Source organism: Rhynchophorus ferrugineus, unplaced genomic scaffold (genome assembly GCF_030347505.1).
Source record: "Rhynchophorus ferrugineus isolate W39M unplaced genomic scaffold, kcgeb_rfMv2 rfM9, whole genome shotgun sequence".
NCBI lineage: Eukaryota > Metazoa > Arthropoda > Insecta > Coleoptera > Curculionidae > Rhynchophorus > Rhynchophorus ferrugineus.
This window is the reverse complement of record NW_027472588.1, coordinates 8,757,723-8,777,733: the sequence shown is the minus strand read 5'-3', so window position 1 is coordinate 8,777,733 and position 20,011 is coordinate 8,757,723. Positions and strand designations below refer to the sequence as shown.

The 20,011-nt window shown below is 31.1% G+C and overlaps 1 protein-coding gene and 2 long non-coding RNA genes across 10 annotated transcripts in view; 2 read left to right on the top strand and 1 right to left on the bottom strand.

Moving 5' to 3' along the window:
* Positions 1-20,011, top strand: part of chinmo (Chronologically inappropriate morphogenesis) — a 148,101-nt gene that overhangs the window by 92,456 nt on the left and 35,634 nt on the right. For all 7 annotated transcript variants that reach the window (XR_013007095.1, XR_013007096.1, XM_076413518.1 and 4 more), the window contains one exon: positions 3,937-4,086. Coding sequence is in view for 5 of the 7 variants with exons in the window: in XM_076413518.1 (XP_076269633.1) it covers positions 3,937-4,086 (150 nt within the window). In the remaining 2 variants the exon portion in view is untranslated. The remainder of the gene's footprint in view (positions 1-3,936; positions 4,087-20,011) is intronic.
* LOC143202207 (uncharacterized) lies at positions 479-4,066 on the bottom strand. Its single transcript, XR_013007101.1, has 4 exons — positions 3,887-4,066; positions 1,973-2,036; positions 1,599-1,831; positions 479-1,531 (listed from the first exon to the last, which is right to left on the bottom strand). It is a non-coding gene; the product is annotated as an uncharacterized LOC143202207 (long non-coding RNA).
* On the top strand, positions 4,133-16,008 carry LOC143202205 (uncharacterized). 2 transcript variants are annotated; one of them, XR_013007099.1, is made up of 3 exons: positions 4,133-8,316; positions 15,391-15,488; positions 15,566-16,008. It is a non-coding gene; the product is annotated as an uncharacterized LOC143202205 (long non-coding RNA). The 2 variants fall into 2 exon arrangements; XR_013007098.1 differs by lacking the exon at positions 4,133-8,316 and adding an exon at positions 8,330-11,266 and having other exon boundaries at positions 11,740-15,488.

Here is a 20,011-nt window from a genome sequence, read left to right as displayed (position 1 = left end):
CTAGACCTTGTCGAAGACCTGAGAAATATCGAGAAATGCAGCGGAGCAACATTTTTTATCGTTTAAGTTTTTGTTAATTTGGTTAACTCTTCTATGTATTTGTTCTATTGTACCGTGTTTATTACGAAAGTCAAATTAATGGTCTGGAATAATATTTTTCTCTTCGGCTATTATTTTGAGTCTCTTAATGTATATATTTTTTCAAATAGTTTAGAGATCACAGGTAACAGGCTATAGGACGATCAAACGAGAAGTCGTATAAATAAGTACCTAATTTTAATTAACTAGCGACAAATTATAATATATAGGAAACTATATATGAATCAATTACAATTAAATATTTTTAGCTATTTATTAATGAAAATTAATCAGTTTGTAAGTACACCAATCCTACTTTTATTGCAGTTGCAACATTCTAATTATATTTTAATAAGCATTGTTATCAAGTATTGTTTACTTGACACAACTTTCCACTCGGTGGCGAGACCTAGACTTCGAACTGTTCAAATTTGGTTGCTATGTTAATATAGTGAAGTCATTTCGTCGTTTGTGTATAACTTCACACATTTGGGCGAAATGAAGGCCATGATAAACGGTTATTGTCGCATATAAACCTCTCGCGGAGGACAGTCGGAACATCTGCTTCGTCATCTAGCGAATCTATCGGCTCGTCGAGATAAAACGGAACACACGCTTAGCATCTAAGCAAATAAAAATAATATAAACGTCTAAAATAACGGTTTTTAACGATGTCCTTGGTATCCCGCTTGCATTTTAAGTACGATGTCGGCCTGATTACTATAACGATCAGTTTTTCAGAAGATTTTCATATCTTAAATTGCTTCCTGCTTTGCTTTCTCTTTCGCTGTCGAGACTACGCACGTAGAGTGGGACGATGCTTGAAATATTTCGAATGTTTCCCTTCAGCGGAGAAGAAGAGGCGCAGGTTTCCGCATATTTTGTGGTTGTTTTGTTGTTTTTTGGATATACTATTCTATATATAATGTCACTTATAATGTATTTGAGTTGACAAAATGTAATTTCGATCTGCGTTTTTATTTTAAACAACGTATAAAGTCAGAAAGTATCAATATTAAACTTCCATAGTCCACTACAATGACAATATCATTATAAGTGTAAAAAAATATGGTATTTTAATGAAATACTATTTTTAACTTTAATTTGTTTGATCAGCTAGATCTATTATTGAAAATGCGAAGTACCGATATAAACAATTGTTAATCAACCTCACCTAACTGTTAAACTCTGAGGTTTTAACATTTCTCCACATGAAATAGCAGTTTTCCATGTAATAGTATTGAGTTATTCGGTGTTTAGAGTTGCTAATCATGGAACACTCAAAATTATATTTTCGACATTACTTTTGTTGTTGCATTTGGAGAAATCTGTTACCGAAGCCTATTATGCACTTTCACAAATATAGAGTGATGCTGCTTCATCATATTCCAGTTGTTGGTTTTGGTTTCAGCAGTTTAAAAATAGGGATTTTGTTGTCAATGCCAAGTACTACCTGAGGAACCAAAAAAAAGTTCGACGACAATGAGCTGTAACACTTATTGCATGAAAAACTTACTTACCCATCTCAAAATCTCGAAGAACTTTCCAACAGCTTAGCATTTAATTAAGATTTGGTGATTCAAGAGTTGTAAAGGATACACTGTTGCAGCTCGAATCTGAAATGTTGCTGCATTTACCGGACATGACACAGTGCGACAGAAAAGTGTGAAAATGGATCGATGATTGGATCGCCCACAAACCAACGTCGATCTTTCGACATGACATCGTTATATTGGCGGAAAGATGGGAAAAACTGTAGACGTTTATAGAAAAAATTAATATAAATCGTACCAATTTTTCTTCTTAAAACGTTATAATGTAAAGAAATGATCAATTATACATGCAAATACCTACATATATTTGTTTATTTTCTTATATGATAGTTTTTACTCACATCTTTCAAAAGATTTATTTTGCCTTATATCTGCTAGATATTGGAACCATATTTTCTTTCTAACCTGCAAAAATAAACAATCTGTGATTTTAAACAAAGGTTTACTTTATTAAGTAGTTTTTTGCGGATCAGAAGATAGATTTTTCGTATTTTCCAGCAGTTAGGTAAGCATATGTCATACAGACAGCCTCTTAATATACAGCTTAATTATTGAAAGGATCTTCTTAAACCAATAAAGGCAATACGATCACATTTTACAGTTCTCGAGTAATGAAATCGTTTCTTTGTCGTTTTCGTCCACCAATACTAGCAATAACTATAAATAAAAATATATACACGCTTGTTTATCATGATTGAGTAATTATATTAAATGATATTTTGCCATTACATTAAGTAGTATCCATTTTAAATAACAATTTTAATTAACAAAAAATTTTAATAATCATTACAAAACCAAAAGTTTTGTTCATTTATTTTTAACCGACTTCGAAACAGGAGGAGTATGTTCGGCTGTATATTTATTTCAATATATGTACGCCGATTTCTCCTTCAATTGTGGACCGACTTTCGAAATTATTTTTTTATTCGAAAGAGTGCACTTCCGAGGTGGTCCCATTGGAACCACGTCAGGATCTGATGGAGGAAGGGGGGAAATCGAAGGCAACGCTCAAATTTCAAAGGTTTTCACATATATGTTTTATCTAAAATAATCAGATATTCGGGGGTAATGTTTTTGCTGAACTGATGTGGCGGAAAATCGGAAGTCGTTCAGTTTGCTTTTCAAGCACTAAATATAGCGTATAAGTTTTCGTAGAAATATTGTAGAAAACTGAATCTATGATGTGATGGTTAAAGCGTTTACTTTCCAAACAGAGGTTGCTGGTTCGATTCCCGACGGGGACAATACATTTTTGTTGCTCTGGTTTAGTTAGAACATTTAACAAGTTACCTAGGTAGCGGACCCCAGGGGCTGAAACGCTTCTTATTTTCAATCATTCTTTCTTTATGCCTATTTTTCCTCATCCGAGCTGCACCTTTACTTGGCCTACCCATCATAATATTAAATAAAATAACTGCATAATTTATTGAGTAAATAAATATCTAATACTAAAAAGAGAAAAAAAATTGAACCGACTTTCAAAAATAAATAAAGAACATATAAAGAAAATATGAAAAATAATCAAACTTATATTTTTAACACAAAAAGAACATTTTAAAAGAAAATATGCACATATTAATCGTTGTAATAACTAAATAAAAATAAACAAAACCCTTATTTCACCTAGTTATCTTCTAAATGTATTTTATATTCTACTACATACACACAATTTAGCTTAATACTTACCTAAAGCCATTTATCTATTTACAATATTATTTTAACTACCACCAACTGATTACTTTGAAGTCGGTCAATTTTTTTGTTTAAATTATTTTATGGGTCAATGATGCGTTTTAAATAATAAAAATATACTCGATAATGTAAATAAATACATCCGTTATTTTGCGATACAATGTGTGATATACTTTTGGAGATGATTCAAAGGAAATTTACATAACCATATGCAAAGATGCGTTCAACCGCAATATAATATCATTTATGTAGAATCGTGAATGGCTAATAAACAAATTATTTAACAAAATATGATGAAATGCACATTGCATTTCCAAGATACGATGACTTATTTTGTGCGGTTTTGGCAATATTTGTTTGGAATAACGAAAACATTTTGGTTTTGTCTAATACACGCGTTCCCGATTGACGTAATGGAGTAGAATTTAAGATCGTAGAATCTTCACTTTTGTTTATTTTATCGGGAAAACTATCACAAACTAAAATAATAATATGCAATGTTCGAATTCGAACGGTCGATCCTTCGCCAGTTAACGTAAAATAGTTTACCGTGCAACATTTACCTTAAGCAAAGCACCCGGCACTATTGATAATACGATGTACTTTGTTCCAGCTCATCACATTTTCCATTCTGGGTTTGAAATGGACTCTCAACAACAACAGTTCTGTTTGAAATGGAATAGTTTTGGGTCGAATTTGGCGACGTCCTTTAGTAATTTATTTAAATCCGAGACTTTGGCAGATGTCACCTTATTTTGCGATGGTAAGTATACCGAAAAATAACTTTAATTAAATTAGTTTTCTCTTAAGGGGCTATATTTGTAAAATAAGAAAATGTTTTAATAACAATTTAAACTTGAATATTTGGTAACAAAAACAACTACAATCATGCCTTACCTTCTATTGTGCCCATAGAGTAATATATATAGAGTGTTAACTTAATACATATAATTTCTGAATTGTTTTGCGTGGTCTCAGCAGAAAGGCGCTGAGAACGTCATTTCACTCATTTCATTGGTTAGTTTAAATTACCATTATTATTTTGCTCCCTCATACTGAAAGCACAACAGCACAGCTGAAAGTCTGCGTCTGTTAATATTTTACTTACTTGTTCAACATAATAGAGTAATACTCTAAACAACAACAACAAAAAATTAAAATATATGATATATATCAAAATTACTGCTATGCTTTTATTATGGTAAAATGGAGAAGAGACAGCTTAAGGATCTATTTACAATATAATAAAACAATCATGAGATCATCCCTTGTCTATAAATTCAAGCTCATCTTCTTGGTCTGCAAATTGTATTATTTTATTTTATATTAATGTATTTTTTAAACATCCTTCTTGAAAAGATTATCTTGGTTAAGAAGTCTTAAGTCAAAATATTAAAAGTATTTTAACCAGTATAAATTTGTTTCAAGTAAATTAACCCCTTCAAAATAATTAAGTTTTTAATTTATGGCACTTTACAAACGACTTTTTTGAAGGGTAACAAAAACTTTTCATGTAGTATAATCATATTTACCTTCAATGTAATTTTGCCATCGCCCAATTTCGACACATTTTGATTTTAAAGTGTGGGTAATATTTTCATGATTTCTTCTGTAGTAGTTCTGTAAATAACAATATATATGAACACAAATGCTCTATATAAATAATTGTATACGTACCAGATAAAAGCAATGCTAGGCCATACATACATCTTTAATCTAGCTAACTTAGGTTGTTTATTCCAAGAAAAAAGACGTCTCTTTTTTTATTTCCGCACATACGCTGGATGCACCACACTTTTGAGAATGAAAATACATTATAATCAAATAATAGTGATTATAATTAAGGCACAAAAATGCTGATCGCATTCAATGTCAGACACAAAAAAATGGCGTCATAAACAAACCATAGAAACAAACAATCGGTTTATAGATATTAGCCAAACAAATATCTTTGTAGGGAAATTCAAATGAACCAATCAAAAAAGTGGTCTCGGAGCCAGCCTTGGTTGGACCACGCAAAACTTTTCCTCGGTTCTGCCCATTTAAGTAAAACGTCTATATATACTCTATGATTGTGCCCAAAACCTTTTGACATTTTCTTGGAGACTTTTAATATAGATATTTTAACCGTCAAATTTGATTCAGTCATATTTATATAGGAACGTTATTAGTTAGGAATTTAAAATTATCTAGGAGCCATTGAAGCCAACGAAAAAAATACTAAATAAGAAATTTCAAACATGTATAACCCCTTAATTGATTATTTGTTGTTATGAAATGATCGAAGCTGTTTTTTCATTCGAGACTTAGCAGAGTAATTAAATATTTATTGATGATTAGAAATAAATGAAATTTCATTGAAAGTTATACTAATGTGGTGAAGACGTAATGGATATTTGACTGAATGACAATAAATTACTGGTGAAATTAGCATTATTTTTCCATTATACAGGGTGGATCTAAAAGGTTGCAATACTAATTCAGTAATATTAACAAAATTACTTTGCTTTCTAATACACTCATTCGATTTCTGATTTTTGACTCAGTCGGGTCCGAAGTATAAGGTTCAGATCACCTTGTTTTAGCTCTAGACTATCATGGCAGACTCATGTCTTCGTCATGGTCGTAATATAAACAAAATATGAGTGGTTATAAAAACATGTTCTTTTGTAAGTGTTTAAAGATTAATGATAATCAAAAAACACCACGTGAATTATGAAACTTCATTGACAACTTTTATAAAATAAGTCGAATACTTTACCATATATACGTAATACACTTTCATCATACATAAATTGTTACAAATATTCGAAATATTTGCCTATCATCAAAAACACATTGTGCTTTAAATACTTTAACCAAACAATGTTTTATTATTATTATTTATTTTATCCTACTTTGCTACGTTTCAATTACCTTAAAATTGCAATTGCAATTACAAAATATTTATTCTACCACAGATACTTTGAGCTTAACACCTATGTCACTGCTTTTAATGTGCACTTGAGTGACTCTTACTTTAAACTTCACTGAATTAGATCAAATGGTGTTACTCTGAGTCATCATTATCTAGAAGCTGGATAACATATTCATCATTGATGTGCTGATGGAGCCTCTGTTAATAACTTAGGGCATAGTCCCTGATGACGTTATTGGCAGTTTCTACCTTCAGGTTCTTATGCATATTGTTGTTACGAATGTACTATGAAACATCAACAATACCTCGCAGGGTCTTGCTTTAGAATCTTTGTATGACATTTCCATTCACTGGTTTCAAGACTTGTTAATAAAGCAAAAGCTGATTTTATACTGACTGGGTTTAGTATCAAAAACTACCCAATAACCAGTATATTTTTTATTATTATTTTATTTGATTTATTTTTATTCACTTTTCGGTTCGTTCAGTGTTTTTATCTCCAATGACTAATATTACATCTGCAAATGTAGCATCGACGTTTTCATTAAATGTAGGCAAGTCCCGAGTTTATAGCAGATAAAGGACTGGTCCCAATGTACTTCCCAGTGACACACCTATGTTTTCGTCGTCATAGTAGACATCATCTTATTTAACTCTAGAATTTTTGAATATTGATTAGCAATATTTTAGATATTGCTCAACCCTCGATCAAGTTTGGCATGAACATTTAAAGCATAATATTAAATTAAATCTAACCTCAAATTTAATCCACAGCATTATTATCAGTGTATCATCATATCAGATCTTAACATAATATTATGTTTACAAAACACTGTAAGGGCAAAGTTTAGCCACTTATCTCTAAATTTCTATTTCATTGGAACATTTTTATTGAAGTTTTTATTGATGTATTATTATATTGAGGAACCACACACCTTCGATACACAGAATGAATACACAGAATAATGTGCCAGCGTAGACGTATAAACAAACAAACTGTTAAATATTTATGAAAGTGTCATGTCATATACTGTCATTGGAGAGTTTTGGCAAAAATTTAAAATTTAAAAATATATATTAAGTATATATTACTTGAAACGTCATTTTTTCCTTCAAAACCTTTCTGGTTTTCACAATCAATCACCATTTTCGATATTAAATATATTCCTATAAACTATAATCGACTGTAAAGGGACTAATTTATTCACCAACACAGTTGATACACATATTTTTTTCCAAATGAAAGTTGTAATCAACGTTGTTGCCTCTTGTTTACCAACCAGACAACAAACATCCAGCCTTGTTAAATGCATTTCTCTGTTTGGTTTTTCTCTTGATGACGAAACCGTTAGAAAGTGGTCGTCGGTAATTCAAAGGAAGAAAATACCAAACTGTTAAGAATGAAATAAATTTACAGGACCAAAGTAAGAATGTCGACCGTGGAGAAAAATATCGATATTCTGATATATCAATATTTTAAATCCATCAAAATCATTGATATTTTTAATAAAAAATGGAAATATTGATATTGGAATATGATCAGCCCAAAAAATATCGATATGTTCTTAACGTTTATAACGTAGCGGTATTTTTAATAATCCTTCAAGACCAAGTATCAAAATGCAATTAAACTCTAAATTTAAGTACTAATTGTAAAGGTATTAATTGTAAGGTTTTTTAATAACTAAACGTTTCATTTAATTCAAAGAATCTTTTTTTTTTAAATATCGAAAAATATCGACCACAAATATCGATATTGCCGAACGGCATCCCTAGACCAGAGTAAAAACGATCCGCCACAATTAGGTTTGGTTTTCGGTTAATTCCCCAGGCGACTGGGCGTTAGGATATCGTAGGAACGAGCATCATTTGTTCGCAACAGCATCGAAAAGTATCCGCCATGCAATAGAACCGAGAGAGAATATGATAATTGATACTTTCGATTCGGTTTTTTTGAACGAAGGCCAAGTGTTTACACGTGTTGTTGCTTTGTAACCTTTATTTCGAATCATAATTGTTAGCGAATGGAGCGTATTTTGATAACGCACAATGCGGCTCGTTTTCGTTCGATTAGCAGTAAGTGTTTAATGTCGTTTTTCGTTGTAATGCGATGTGTATATTTGTTGTATTCCGTCTGGAAACATATCTGTTAATTTTTCCTGTGAAATATGTCATTATAAAGTGTCCCGATAATTTCATTTGTATAAAATATCTGGTCTGGTAAGGTATATAATCTATCAAAAAACTGTCGTGAATTGGCCAATAAAATTCAAAATGTTGAGAACTTCAATTTGTGGCGGCATCTCCCATCCCTTTACATGAATCTGGTGCTGAGACTGGGGATGTGGCATCTTTTGAGCCTCAGGTTCTGTTGTTCTTCTATTGCATTCATCGCCAATGCCTAATTTATATGTTGAGCATTCTCCTGTGATACTTTATGCTATGTAACAGGTCAATTGAAAAGTTCCCGACCTGACACAAAGATGCCGCTACTAGAATTAACTCCATATGTTTTTAAGATACGTGTATAAATTTGATAGTTAGTTTGTGAATTATAGCATTTTGAGTGAAGCAACTTTTGTTATTGTGAAAAAAATGGATAGAAAGGAATATCGCATTTTGATAAAATATTGCTTTTTAAAGGGAAATTATGCCGAGTTTCCGGACACTGCCTCAGGAAAGTCAACCATCAAGGATTGGTGTGCTAAGTTTAGACATGGTGTAATGGGCACCAAAGATGGTGAACGCAGTGGACGCCCAAAAGAGGTTGTTACTGACGAAAATATTTTAAAAAATCCACAAAATGATTTTGAATTACCGTAAATTGAAATTGAATGAAATAGTAAACACTCTAAAGATATCAACTGAACGTGTACATCATATAATTCACGAAAATTTGGGTGTGAGGAAGCTCTATGCAAAGTGGCTGCTGCGCGGGCTCACTTTTGACCAAAAACAACGAGGAATTGATGATTCGGAGCGGTGTTTTAAGATAATCTAGCGTAATAAACGCGAGTTTTTGCGTCGATATGTGACAATGCATGAAACATGGCTCCATTATTTCACTCCGAAGTCCAACCGACAGTCATCCGAGTGAACTGGAACGCATGGAATAATTTTCATTGAGTACCTTGAAAAAGGAAAGACCATGAACAACAACTACCACATAGCGTTATTGGACCGTTTGACGTACGAAATCGCCGAAAAACGACCGCATTTTAAGAAATAATTTAAAAATGTTTTGTTTTGTTTTAAGTAATGACTATGAATTCGGGCCAATTCACCTATGGATCCAAATTTTATAATAATAAAAATAACAATATTTAGGGTAACTTTTATATGGCTCGGTTAATGGAGGTAAAACGAAAGGAAACAGTGGTGTTTACATTATGTGACCGTTATTTATTGGCTATATTAAAAATGTAGAAAATACAAAATAGATAAAACGGATGGCAGCGGTGTTACCTGGAGACGAGGCTTGGGCAGTCGATGGTGGCACGTCTAAACCAAACGAAGGTCGAGTACTGAATGAATGGAAATACCCTTCAACAACATCTCAAATAAACGTCTCGGGGTTACCAGATATTAGTTATCATGTTCTAGTTGTCGCTGCTGGAACCCCGCCCGTGTTCAACATTTGGGTTTATATTTCTGGGTATTTTGTAGACCGTTATTCCACCATGTAAAATTCGACATGCCTCAAATATTTAAAATTGAAGACATTCTACTTTAATTGAAACAATGAGTGCTTTGAGGGGAAAAGGAAGTCATATGGCGGCTAAGATAAAACTCTCCATCAAAAAAATAACGAAATAACAAAAGAATAAGAATAATGAATAAGAAATAATGTCATATATGATATCATCAAATATACACCACCTTTTACTTTGTCTTTGGACGATTTTGAGTGCTTGGATTATTGTAGTATATCTAGTATCACCGGTAACAATACGTCTGTAACTACAACGCAATTTATTTGACTTTCAAACAAAACATCTGCATATATTTGTTTAAACACTTAATAATTCCGCACGTTCTATGTTTCCACACTAATCACAATCACAGCAAGATCACCAATTCGCCGTCTCGATCTTTATCAACATCTTTTTTTCGTTGTTTCAACTATTCAACAAACAAAAGCAAGTCCCATATAAACTCACAAAGAATACAGTGCTTTTTGTTGATACTTTTAAAGCAGAAATTAAGTACAAGTACCCTTGATTGGTGTACTATATGTCTAACATTTAAAGTAAAAAATTGTAATAAATGTAACATAATTATTGTCAGTGGATTCGTGTCTGTACCATTAACGTTTCTAAAAAACGAAAACTAATGATATACAACATTGCATTAACATTATCATTCTAATAAGGCACAACATTATAGCATCGACATGAATTATATTAAATATCGATATAGTTGTATAATAATGATATTTTTTTCTACTTTACGAGATATAAACATGTTTAGATATGCAGATAAATATTTATAAAATATTTAAGATACGCAGGACACTTCAGCATAATAGACGCAATTTTAAATATATGTTGAATCAAAATTGAAAAGTAGTTAGGTAGTTCTTAACTAATATTATAAAATAAGATAGTATATCTAACTAAATTTTATCAGTTTGTTCAGTTATGATATTTAATTTAATTTTTTTTTAATTACTGGTTGGAATGAAACATATTTTAGAGCAACCTAGTGCTTATAACCTTGTGTTATTGTAATACTTTGTATTCATTGCTGGATTTAGTGTTAAAAATTTACTTGATATTATACTATACTCTTGATGCAATCGCTTGCTAAGTATCTCCAAAGATTTGGGCTGATTCTTCTTTACTTTGATTTGAATCTTAGTCCAATAGAGCCTCTAACTTCGCAGTGTATTCACACTGAGTAAGCCCCAGGAGGGGAATAATCATCAAATACACTTCTTCAAATTGAAACAAAAATTGTAAATGCCGGCTTGGTTGGCGCAGTGGTAAAGGCGATAGGACGATCCTCCTACTGTTGCGATAAATCAGTATAAAAAATGTAAACAGCGCTTTCTTGGCACAAAGGTTTACATCATTATTTGTGCTCACAAAGAGTTGATTATACTTAGAGTTGATTTTAGAGGGATGAAGATGATTTGCCACTTTACAAGGTCACATTATTCTATTAATACCAATTATTCTATCTTTTAAAAATCCCATAAAACTTATGCATCATCGCATACAATGTAAAAATCGTTTAATTTTATCTCTTTGAAGAGTTCACAGGCCACTAACATATCACACTAGACTTTTCAGAAAACTCTCAGTTAGGTCACCACATGCTCATTTGAGAGATACAGCGCGATATACTGAGAGGTTCACTATAAATAAGTAGCATGTTCTAGGAAACGTCCATTAATTTTAGCAATTATCAGTTCAGCGTTATATCATAGTAAACATTTTAACGAAATTAAAACGAATGAACTCATTTTAAACGAAATTGTTTATTGCGATAAATCAGTATAAAAAAATGTAAACAGTGCTTTCTTGGCACAAAGGTTTACATGATTATTTGTGCTCACAAAGAGTTGATTATACTTACAGTTGATTTTAGAGGGATGAAGATGATTCGCCACTTTACAAGGTTACATTATTCTATTAATAACAATTATTCCATCTTTTAAAAATCCCATAAAACTTATGCATCATCGCATACAATGTAAAAATCGTTTAATTTTATCTCTTTTAAGAGTTCACAGGCCACTAACATGTCACACTAGACTTTTCAGAAAACTCTCAGTTAGGTCACCACATGCTCATTTGAGAGATACAGCGCGATATACTGAGAGGTTCACTATAAATAAGTAGCATGTTCTAGGAAACGTCCATTAATTTTAGCAATTATCAGTTCAGCGTTATATCATAGTAAACATTTTAACGAAAATAAAACGAATGAACTCATTTTAAACGAAATTGTTTATTTATTGTAATTTGATTAATTATCTTATTTTGTGTATGGTACATAGTATATTAAATGTTTAAATATTTATTTGAAAGTGTTTTATATTTACAGTTATCTCTTTAGTTGATCTGCAGTTAAAACTAAGGAGTTGTCGTTATTTTTTAATAATTGCATCAACTTCCTCATTATCATATAGTGGACATTCTTTTTTTTTTCTTTTAACCAGAACCTTTCTATTTTGAATTCTAATAATTTTTTTTAATATTTCACAATTCGGTTGTCAAATTTCCATTATATTATCATTCTGCAAACACTGCAGTCTGTTATAATGAACATTCACATGACTACTGTTTGCAGATCAGATCATAATATATTTTAGTCTCAAAGTCCAACGTCATTATCAATATTTTATCAACATTTAGCATCAATCTCGAGTGTATGAACTCTGATTATCTTAACATTTTAGTATCTGATTTTATTTCACATACCCTGTTGGAGTACACGAATGTCACATTTATTTTTATGAATGTTGTTTCTGATCGGTATGAACTAATATAACAATTAGCATAAATTTATTTATTGCTTGATAAATAATACGAATTATTGTTTAGAATGTGTTTTTATTAAAAGAACTATGAATTAGTTTAATTGTTTTTTCAAGTCATTGAGGTTACTAAGGTGCCCTGCCCTTCAAGCAATGTATGAATTTGAGCCAATTCACCTATGGATCCAATATTGAGCACCTTTTACACCAATACCAAATACAGAGCACCTTTTACTTTGACTTTGGCCGATTTTGAGTGCTTGGATTATTGTAGTTTATTTAGTTATCACTGGTAACAATACGTTTTCAACTAAAATACAATTTCTTTCGCTACAATACGATATCTACAAATATATGTTTAAACACTTAATGATTTCGCATTTTTTATGTTTCTACACTAATTTTTCATTCAGCAACATCCCCAGTTTGTCTTAATTATTACTGTTTATGTGAATTTTATTTTCTTCTATTCAACATTATCTATTCTTTTTTTGATCATTGTTTTTCTAGAAAACTTACGTTCATTTTAGCAATAATCAGTTCAGCGTTATATCATTGTAAACATTTTAAAATTGAAGTAACTGAATTCGTTTTGAAAGAAATTGTTTATTTATTGTAATTATATTAATTATCTTGTTTTGTGTATGGTACACAGTATATTAAATGTTTAGATATTTATTTGAAAGTGTTTTATATTTACAGTTATCTGTTTAGTTTATCTGCAGTTAAAACTAATGAGTTGACATTATTTTTTAATAATTGCATCAACTTCCTCATTACCATACAGTGGGCATTCTTTTTTTTTTTTTCACTTCAACCGGAACCTTTCTATATTGAGTTCTAATAATTTTTTTTTGATATTTCACAATTCCATTATTAAATTTCCGTTGTATTATCATTCTACAAACACTGCAGTCTGTTATAATGAACATTCGCATGACTACTGTTTGCAGATCAGATCATAATATATTTTAGTCTTAAAGTCCAACGTCATTATCAATATTTTATCAACATTTACTATCAATCTCAAGTGTATAAACTCTGATTATCTTAACATTTTAGTATCTGATTTTATATCACATATCCTATTGGGGTACACGAATGTAACATTTATTTTTATGAATGTTGTTTCTGATCGGTATCAACTAATATAACAATTAGCGTAAACTTATTTATTGCTTGATTAATATTACGAATTATTGTTTAGAATATGTTTTTATTAAAAGAACTATGAATTAGTTTAATTGTTTTTTCAAGTCATTGATGTTACTAAGGTGAATCTATTTAATTTAAAAAAAACGATCTTTCCTTTCGACAATAAAAGATGTTACTAGTTAAATACCCATAAGATGGTCTGATTTAAAACGTCATATCGTAAGACTTTACATTCGTCAACGACATATTCTTGAAGTATCAATGCTTTTGTATGAGCTTCACGTGTTTTCTCCCGACTTTCGTTATGTTTCGAGCTGAATAAATACCATTTTACTTTTAACGATGCTTCCAATTAACAATCTATAATTATATCAAAATGAGACTAAGGTTCATGGTGTAGGATAACTGCCACCGATGCTAGCATTGCTATTGACATTTGGATAATGTAATACTGTATCATACTTGCCTGAAATGTATGTAAGAATGCAACTGAACTATATATAGATATAATTAACGATGAGCAAAAATGTTTTTCTTTATTCATAGCAATTATTTTTAATGGATAGGTTATGATAAGATACATTGTAAACTTGTAGCCTAGTTTTGTACATCTAAATTAGCTGACGGTATTTATTTACTACAGGGGATATAAAAAAACAAAATGTTTTTTTTATATTTACTTTATAGTTTTAATAAAATATTTTATTTAAATACTAGCTAATATTTGTATAAAATATTTTCAAAATACATAAAAAACAATATCTAATCTGAGAACTGATAATTTGCTTTCTTATTGTACATTGTTAAAGTCAGTAAAAATATTATTTGTCCAAAATATACTTAAAAATAGAATATTTATTTTTAAAAATATTTTTAAAGTCTCCTTTTTACGAACGAAGGTTTATCTGGACTAGACCTATAGTTTAACGAGGGCTCCGAACTACGGTTCTCGGCATAAAGGATACCGACTAACCAGTGACCAATTTCAAGACCATCCCAGAAGACATCCGGTCTTACTCTGGGATGGTTATGTCTTGCCGAATTTTCCACTGTTGCCCTTAAAGACATTTACAATTACAATCACAAACAAGTACATCCATGCCCCAGCAGGATTCGAATCCGCCTCTATCGCTGAACTAACAGTAGGAGAAATATTTGAATTTACTGAATGTAGTAATTTACATGTTACAATTTTTATAACGAATCCTCATTTTCTTTTTTATATATTTTTATAGGTATTTAATTACATACTATCTACATTATATGTAGCCACGCAATTTTTTTCCCTGTGTAATCCTATTTGTAATATATTTATAATAATCCTATTTTTTCGTCCACCAGACTAAACAAAACCTAATTATTATTTTTCTTATTACATTGCTTTTGCTCGGGATCCCAATTAATCCTTTTAGAAAAGATTACCGTTTGGCATGATATCTGAATGAGTTTGCGTTAATAATGATTTATTTTGCATTGAAATAATTAAGCCTTTTCTTTACCTTTACTACAAGACAAGGAACATAAGCCCCCAATGGCAACATTAAATCACATAAGTTTTTTGAGGCTGATAGATTTATAGGAGATTCTTCTACCCCAACAAGACCCAGAAGTAAGTATATAATAAGAAACTTATATTTATTATTTATAATAACAATGGAGGTTCTAACTTGAAATTTATTAACTCAGCCTGTCCCATCAGTTTCGTTCCTTATTGAAATGCAGTGGCAGAGGATATAAACTGTTATCGAAGATATTCTGCTTGCCTTCTAGAAGAACATTAATGCAGATACTGAATAAGATTCGTTTTTGCTGCTGGCGTAGTAACCTCTAATTTTGGTCGTTAGTTCAGAAACTTGACTGTATAGACCGAACTGCAGTTGTCATATTTGATAAAATGTACCTCAATTTAGGTAGGTTGTTAATTTAGTTGATTCTAAAAAATAATACAACAGAACCATTAATAGTTATATTATCTTATTTTAATGTTTGTTTTAAATATTAGAGAGAAGATAATATCAGTGGATTACGTGTTTTGGGTAGTGGAGATATCTCTGTGATTATATCAATGTCTTTATGGACAAGGAAAATTAATGTAATAGTAATATATCAATAAAATATATTTAAATATATTATTTTTTTATTTTCCAAGTAAAATTAGAAGATTTTTTTTTAATTTCCCGCTAAACATCTTTAAATTTCCCGCGGTAACTAACTGTCAAATGACGACCAATTTTAACATAGGAGATGCGCTTCTATGTTTCTTTATTCTATGGTTATCGCAAAAGTTGAAATCCCGTCCACACTCATAAAAGGTCTTTAGACCGTTTATATCGTTAAAAATAGTTTTAATAACGGCTGTATCAATATGACAGATAGATCAACATACAAAGAGACGTCCGTTCCTTATTTCGTATTTCGATATTGTCGTAGATCCGACGCAATAACGGTGACACCACGTCGCCCGTTTGTCATGCACGAGCTGCACTTGACCTAATGCCCCAGTTGAAACGAAGCGTGTGTATGTGTGTGTTTGTGCATCGTGTTTATTTTCGAGTTTCAGATAAACGGCGGTCGACGCGCAGACACCAGGAAAAGTAGTACGAGGCGCGCGAGTTGCACGGCGACGATGATGCAACGCCGTGAATGGGAAACGAGGTCTGAGAAAGTCCGGCATCAAATCGATAATCTCCGGTCGGTTATTGAAATGGATGCAATCGTTTTGAATGAATTAGAAAATGCGCGCCGGTCTGTTTACTCACTTTTACTTTACGGATGTAGTACTATATATATATATATATATATATATATATATATATATATATATATTTCTCGCCCGAAGCAATGTATGAATTCGAGCCAATTCACCTATGGATCCAATTTTTGTTGTTAAAATTGAAGACATTCTGCTTTGATTGAAACGATTAGTTCTGTGGAGGAAGGGAGTCATATGGTGGCTAAGATAGAACCTTCCATCAGCTATTTCTTACAAATACAGAGCACCTTTTACATTGACTTTGGCCGATTTTGAGTGCTTGGATTATTGTAGCTAATCTAGTTATCACTGGTAACAATACATTTTCAACTAAAATACAATTTCTTTCGCTACAATACGATATCTAGAAATATATGTTTAAACTCTCAATGATTCCCCTTTTTTATGTTTCTACACTAATTTTTCATTCAGCAACATCCCCAGTTTGTCTTAATTATTACTGTTTATGTGAATTCTATTTTTTTCTATTCAACAATTAATTTTAGCAATAATCAGTTCAGCGTTATATCATTATAAACATTTTAAAATTGATACGGATGTAGTACTATATATATATATATATATATTTCTCTCCCGAATATATTTAGTGCCTCATAATAACTAACGTAAAATAGTTAAAGCATATGTAGGTTAGACAGGAATTACTTTTGATTTTTGACGAACAAAACTACAACGCCCTCTAGTGGTTATTTCTTTTCTTTTATGCATATTAGCGGCCTAATTAACGTTATAAATATCGACCGGTACAAAAGTACATTTAAATTGCAAAAACAAAACTATTACATTCTACATATATAATCATTTAAGCTTATAACTATTATGTTTCTGAATAGTGTGAATTAAACTTTATTTATTTAGCGAATAAGCCTGCAAAATTATCCGATAAACATTTCCTTCTTTTATGTATATTAGGAGACTAACTAACGTTATGAATATAACCCAGTACAAAAATAGATTTAAATTGCAAAAACAAAACCATCACACCCAGGAAAATCAACCATCAAGTATTGGTATGCTAAGTGTATAGAGGTCGTGAAATGAGCCCCGAAGACGGTGAACGTAGGGGACGCACAAAACAGGTTTATACTGACGAAAACATTAATAAAATCTACAAAATGATTTTGAATGACTGTAAATTGAAATTGAATGAAATAGCAGACACTCTAAAGATATCAACAGAACGTATACATCATATCATTCACGAATATTTGGGTGTGAGACAGCTCTGTGCAAAGTGGGTGCCGCGCGAGCTCACTTTTGACGAAAAACAACGACGAGTTGATGATTCGGAGCAGTTCTTGAAGATGATCAAGCGTAATAAACCCGAGTTTTTGCGATGATATGTCACAATGGATGAAGCATGGCTCCATCATTTCACTCTGAAGTCCTATCGACGGTCATCCGAATGGACTGCACACGATGAACCCGCTCCAAAGCGTGGAAAAACGCAACAGTCGGCTGGCAAGATTATGGCGGCCGTATTTTGGGATACACATGGAATAATTTTCAGTGACTACCGTAAAAAAGGAAGGACCATCAACAGCGACTACTACATAGCGTTATTGGGTAGTTTGAAGGACGAAATCGCCGGAAAACGGCCGCATTTGAAGAAAAAGAAAGCGCTGCTTCACCAAGACAATGCACCGTGTCACAAATCAGTGAAAACTGATGAACCTATTTTGAAGCAAAGGGCAAATCGTACTACAAAAATCGTATCGAAACGTTGGAAAGTCGCTATAATCAGTGTATGTATAATCCTTGAAGGGAATTATGTTGAATACAAAAAAATTATTTTGGCAAAAAAATGTATTTTACTATGGTAGGCCGGGGACTTTTCAATTAACTTGTTATGTTAGGAGACCAATTAACGTTATGAATATATACATTTTGATTCATTTGAGATTATAACTATTCTATTTCTAAAAGGTGAGACGAGTGACAAAAATGTATTATAAATAGAATCAAAATTGGTTAATTCACCGAAAGTTACTCAACACTGTAAGTCGCAATTTTTATAGGGCTTTCAAAAATATCTGACAGGAATTTAGTTGAAAGAGCTAGCATATATTTTAATCAGCAATATCTGTAAAATCAAATATTTGTGTATAAATGTAAACAACAATCTAACCTAATTGTTAATTAAATAACTTAGGTTTCGTGTTAATCATGGAACTCTCAAAACTGCATTTTCGACACTCATTGCTGCATATTTAGATTTTCGTGTAATACATATCTCCTAATATATCGCTCACTTTGCAATTTTTAATGATGTTCCAAAATTATTTCGTTCAGTTTGAGCTATAAATAACAAAAGATACGAGAAAAATATCATAAATTCCATTTTTTTTCTTTCAATGAGTTGCTTCTTCTAATGAAACAATCAAACAATTTCTTAAGCTTTAGTCGTGTTACCTTAATAATTATAGCAGATTATGCTTTTATTTATTAGTATTTTATATGTGAGATAAATTTCGCCACGGAAGAACGGACTCAATTTTTTAGTAATTTAGGTAATGTCAATGAATCATACATAGTAATATCACGTAAACAAAATGGTCTTTGGGAATTGGGGTTTTAAAATTATGACTAAATTGTTATATCTGTAATTTTTATAATAATGGTTATTTCTGAAGGCTTAATTATTCACTCAAATGTTGATATATTGATGCCATCTATTCAATTAGTAAGTGTCAACGTGGATGTTCTCTTGGACTAATCCAAGACTTTTTGTCCTTGAAATTATTGTAATAATCCACTTTAGATCACATCTCATAATATTCCTCAGAAAACTCTTTTTTTTTCGTGTGGTAGCCATGTTGCCTGCTTTTGGAGTTGATTCATCAGCCGCTAAACTGCCTGAATGTTTTTCATTGTCTTCAAATTTGTTTGATCCTTCATGCTGTTTTTTCCCATGGACATTATAATTACTACTTCATTTATATCACTTTTAATTAAGACATAATGAAATAGCGTCACCATACAAGCTTCTAATAGTAACGAATGTCGAAGATATTTTGGGCGTTCCATGATATCTGTATATATTGAATAAACCAATAGTTAGTAGGGAAATATAATTAAAATAAACTTTGTATACAGAAAAGTTATATGCATATATATCAAAATTCAAATTTTCTCTAATAGATATCGCTGATTAAAATACAAACAAGCACAATCACAATATTAAATTATTATAGATCAATAATTCTTAAAATAAATTTATCTTTTATTTATTTTTTTTAAATATAAAACGTATATATATTATAAAAGAAATTATTATAGAAATCAAATGTCATCTAGGTTTTTTTGATATAATATCAATGAAAAACTATTAGTAATAACTTTGATGTTTATAATTTGAA